Source organism: Anarrhichthys ocellatus, unplaced genomic scaffold (genome assembly GCF_004355925.1).
Source record: "Anarrhichthys ocellatus isolate YVR2014 unplaced genomic scaffold, GSC_Weel_1.0 scaffold4, whole genome shotgun sequence".
In the NCBI taxonomy this organism is placed as follows: Eukaryota; Metazoa; Chordata; class Actinopteri; order Perciformes; family Anarhichadidae; genus Anarrhichthys; species Anarrhichthys ocellatus.
The window spans coordinates 86,716-91,419 of record NW_022280034.1 but is presented as its reverse complement, the minus strand read 5'-3'; the positions used below and the strand labels follow the sequence as shown (position 1 = coordinate 91,419).

General features: G+C 38.8%; 1 protein-coding gene across 1 annotated transcript in view; it reads right to left on the bottom strand.

The window, feature by feature from the left end:
• LOC116381070 (serine-rich coiled-coil domain-containing protein 2-like) overlaps positions 1-4,704 on the bottom strand; it is a 28,039-nt gene that overhangs the window by 7,656 nt on the left and 15,679 nt on the right. The window contains exons 6-9 of the mRNA XM_031842897.1: positions 4,198-4,282; positions 3,124-3,219; positions 942-1,044; positions 652-729 (exon numbers count right to left, since the gene is read on the bottom strand). Coding sequence (XP_031698757.1) covers positions 652-729; positions 942-1,044; positions 3,124-3,219; positions 4,198-4,282 — 362 coding nt within the window. The remainder of the gene's footprint in view (positions 1-651; positions 730-941; positions 1,045-3,123; positions 3,220-4,197; positions 4,283-4,704) is intronic.

The following is a 4,704-nucleotide window of genomic DNA, read 5'->3' as shown; positions in this document are numbered from 1 at the left end:
ACACACACACACACACACACACACACACACACACACACACACACACAGGTCAGGGCTGTGGAAAGGGATTCTGGGAAATGTAGGATTTTATAACTAGAAGAAGAAGCAGGAGAGGCTGGTTACATGAGCTTCGTTTGTTCTTCTCTTAAACTCCAGAAGACGAACAAACAAACAGACGACGAGTGTAACGGGAGCAGAGCCGTAACCTGACCTCCACCGGGATGAGAGGGATCGTAATGATCTCATATTCATGGAGGTCTTCACTACCTCCAGTACAAACTAAGCTTCATGCTGCATTCATGTGGCGTTGAAGAAATCGGAAAAATGTGTTCCTGACAAGGAAAATTCACATTAACAAGAACTCAGAAAGTCTGCAAAGAGTTTGTCACACGACCTGCTGAGCTGGCGTCATATTTAACAGAAACACGTTGGACAAAGGTAAATGAAGTTATTCGTCGTCAGCGTTCGTTCCTGTTCAGGTAAAGTGAGCCGGATTATTTAGAAGATTTCAAAGCAATAAAACGCAACACGAGTTGAAGCTCATGAACACAACGTCGGGACCATCGGAGGAGCACCTGAACGTTCTCCTCTTTAACGTTAACGTGCTTTGTCGTCCTCGGCTGTTTAAATAAAGGTTGAGAAGATTCAAACCTGTGTGTTGGAGCTGTGGGAGGAGTCACTGGTCTCTGGACTCAGAGCGTCTGTGGTCAGAGTGTCCTCGTCCACCTCCTTGGACAACAGACAGCATCAACAGGATAGTAGTATTAGTATTAACAGTATTAATAGAACACGGAACACATTTTGATACAATGTATGAAAACATTGGATTCCTCAGAACTTTATAACCTATTTTAAACAGCGATGGAGATTTATGAATCATCTTAAAAGAGGTTTCAGACTGAAATGAATCCTCCTCCTCCTCCTCCTCCTCCTCCTCTCACCTGAAGCAGTAACCTCTGCAGGTACTCCAGCTGTGATCTGACTGCAGAACAGTCTTCAGCCAGCTCCTCCACATCCAGACCCAGACCAGGAGCACCAGGAGACCTGGGGAGGTGAAGGACCAGAGACAGAATGAGTCACGTGCTGCGTTCAGGGACCAGCAGGAAAAACACCACTTGTCTCAACGGCCCACAGTAAATTTCCCAGTGTCAAATATGCAATGTCAAAGTATATGGACTATTTCAGAGTTATTACAACAACAGCAAGAGTAAAACGTCCGCCAGTGTTGATGTCATTGTTCACTGCGACAAGACGCAGTGTACTCTGGAAAGAACTCTGTACTCTGGTTAGCTCCGCCCCCCTCCTCCTTTCAAACGGATCAGGAGTTTCACCGTGCCGCCATTATGCACTTCTCGACAGCCTGTGGTAAATTTCTCTAAATCACGTATGAAACCAAATTTTGGCATTTCAGCAGAAAAGAATGATTAGAATAACTTAATATTGTTGTTCAACATACACTCCAGTTGTTTTTGTGTCTTGAAATACCGAATAGCAGAGGGCTAACCTGACCGAGTTGAAAGCTAACGTTAGCTCAAATGTGCTCGTACATTAAGTTAGCTAGGCTAACTAGCTAACATCAAACTCCACAATGTGGGCAAGAGAGGTCAATGTGGAGGACTGACAGTGTTGTATTGTTTTCAATGTCCATAGATGACAGTAAAATAGCAAATACTGCGTGTGTGGGGAGTTGTGATATTATCTGGGACAAACCTTCCCTTTGAGTGCATGGGCCCTCCTACAAGGATTCACTTTAAAGCCAATTAGTTTAATTGAATTCTGTCTGTTAAACTGAATATGCACTTTTCAAAGTAACGTGAGCATTATATTGCTGTCTAATTACATTCAGTTGTTTTTAATGTGTTTAACAAAAGCTAGTTAGTGTTAAATTTAACTTCAGTGTCTCAGAATGAATTGTGTTGTAGGTCATAATGTGATTTCACTTTTGCTGTTTTTACAGATACCATCATGTGACTAAAACAATGTTTTAATACCAAATTTGAGTGCAGTTAGATTTACACCATGAGCAGAGAAATTGAAATAAAGGTAGAAATCTGTGAATCTCTCCTTTAAAAATGTATTTCAAACACCTGCTGGTAGATTGCAGATGATAGCGAAGTTTGTTCTTTGTTGGGTGAAAATGGCTTGAATTGTACTCGGATGTGTGCATCCTCTAAATGCACTGTAAACACACAGTTTTCAGTGTTTACAGACATTGTTAATATTGTATATTCTAAATATACCATGTCTTTTAAGAACAGTGATTTTTTCCATCTTTGAAAGTGAGGTTTAATTGTTACAGTGCAGCACAAATGGGAGTTACACGTGCATCTCTAAACTGATAATGAAAAATTGTATGCAAACTAAATGTTTATTTTTAATAAATTGTTATTAAGATTTGGATATAATGGTGTTTGTTGTTTTTTCCCCTGCAAACATTTTTAGTTTTATTGTTTGAAGTGTTAGCTGACATGGTGAAGTAGAAAATGCAAAACTCTTAAAAGTGTTCTGTTGAAGAGTTAAAAAGGAGTAAATAGAAAATAAGGTGTTGGGTAAGAATTACACTAAGAGAGTAAATACAAGAGCAAATATGTTTTAACACTGCAGGAGTCAGTTAAACATCAACACTGTATTTGGAGTAATTTCTTAATCAACACTTAGTGTCAAGTAGGTCCAACACTCATGAAGAGTAACTTCATTAGAGTTAATTTTGATTAACACTCAAAAAGACCTCGTGTCAAATGTAAATAACACTACGAGTGTTATTTACATCATAGTGTCAGATTTGAGTAACACTTCTCAGTGTAGTGTAAAATATGAACTCTAACCAGAGTTAAATTGACTCTAAAAATGTAACACTATGTCCAGTGTGACTTTAACACTCTGTAGATAGGGACCATATGTTCGTTGACTTAGTGTTCAAATCGACTCTTTCAGTGTTTCATTGACACTGTCGATTTTACTGGTCAAATAACCCAAATCTAAAAATGTTGTCTGGCTACACAGTATCGATTCTAGACGGAGGGAATGAAGAACAAAGACGATGGTTTCAGGTGGTTATTAAACATGATAGTTTGCTTTAAATGCAGAGTGACACTGAGGGTGTTGTGTTTGTTTTTAAGTCACCTCGGAGGACAGAGGGCCAGGATGAGGTCGCTGTCCACGCTCACGTCCGTCCTCTTATTCCCAGAATCCTCAGTCAGCTTGTAGCTCTGGAAGTCACTGAACATGATGCATGATGGTAAGTTTCTACCATCAATAACTACATGTCATCTCATTAAAGAAATAAGCATTAAAACAATTGTTAATTACTATTTACAATTTGAATAAAGTTTGTTCTGTTATATGTTATAATACTGAATAAGAACAGTAATAACATACTGGATAACTTTTGTCATCAGCGTCGTCCAATTAAATTTGGTATTTTTAATACAGTGTCATCAGCAAATATCCAAATTAAAAATAAGCATCAGAATTGTAAAAGGTTTTTTAAAAAGCCCCTTTTGATATTTAACAAATACCACATGACATTTGGTTGGATGCTGAAGGTGCTGCCTAGAAATAACTATCTAATGACTCTATCTAATGACACTATCTAATGACTCTATTTTAACGACTATCTTAACTCTACTGAGCGGTCTTAAATGTCACGCAGCCTTCACATGATGAATTCATAAGCTTCTGCACCACAATTAATATTCTTTAGAGATAGTTTTAGAAAGTCACTGAATTATTAAGACTGTAAATATGCAACAAAGATATTCTGTGGTGGGCTGTAATAATAAAAATATATATTTCATGTCAATATTTAGCTCCAGAATATCCCACAAAACAAAAAAATAAATATATTGATCTCAGTGACTCCTATGACCTATGACTTTCCATCTCGCTCTCTTTCAGATACGACTGCACACAGTCACGCTCAAATGAAGAGCAAGAAACCTTTGGTGTGATGCATTCATGACCTTTCCTCTAAAAACCAACAACCAGGACAAACCTTTCAACCTTTAAAGGAAAAACCCTGCTCAAACATATTTTAGTTTCCTCCCAATTGTACCGTTGTTGCTGCCAACGTTTAAACTTATTGTGGCAAGCAGAAAGGTGAAAGAGTGAGCGTAGATCAACGGGCTTCTTACTGTCAGTTGATGTAAATGTTGACTGCTCAGGTCAGAGGGTCAGTTAAGCTGTACCTTCCCTCACCTTTCACTGTCAGTGTGGACGTCCTGTGTTCCCCAGCAGAGCTGTCTCATCCTCCACTGAGCCATGTGGGCTATCCCGTCTCCATCTGCAGGGTTCAGACCACAAGCATGATGAAACAGGGGTCATCACTATTATCTCAATATCATTATTATCTCAACTGAACCTTTAGCTAACCTAACGACACTTTATTAGCTCCTAAAGTGAACCGTTAGCTAACCTAACGACACCTTATTAGCTCCTAAAGTGAACCGTTAGCTAACCTAACGACACCTTATTAGCTCCTAAAGTGAACCGTTAGCTAACCTAACAACACCTTATTAGCTCCTAAAGTGAACCGTTAGCAAACCTAAAACACACTTTATTAGCTCCTAAAGTGAACTGTTAGCTAACCTAAAACACTTTATTAGCTCCTAAAGTGAACCGTTAGCAAACCTAAAACACTTTATTAGCTCCTAAAGTGAACCGTTAGCAAACCTAAAACACACTTTATTAGCTCCTAAAGTGAAC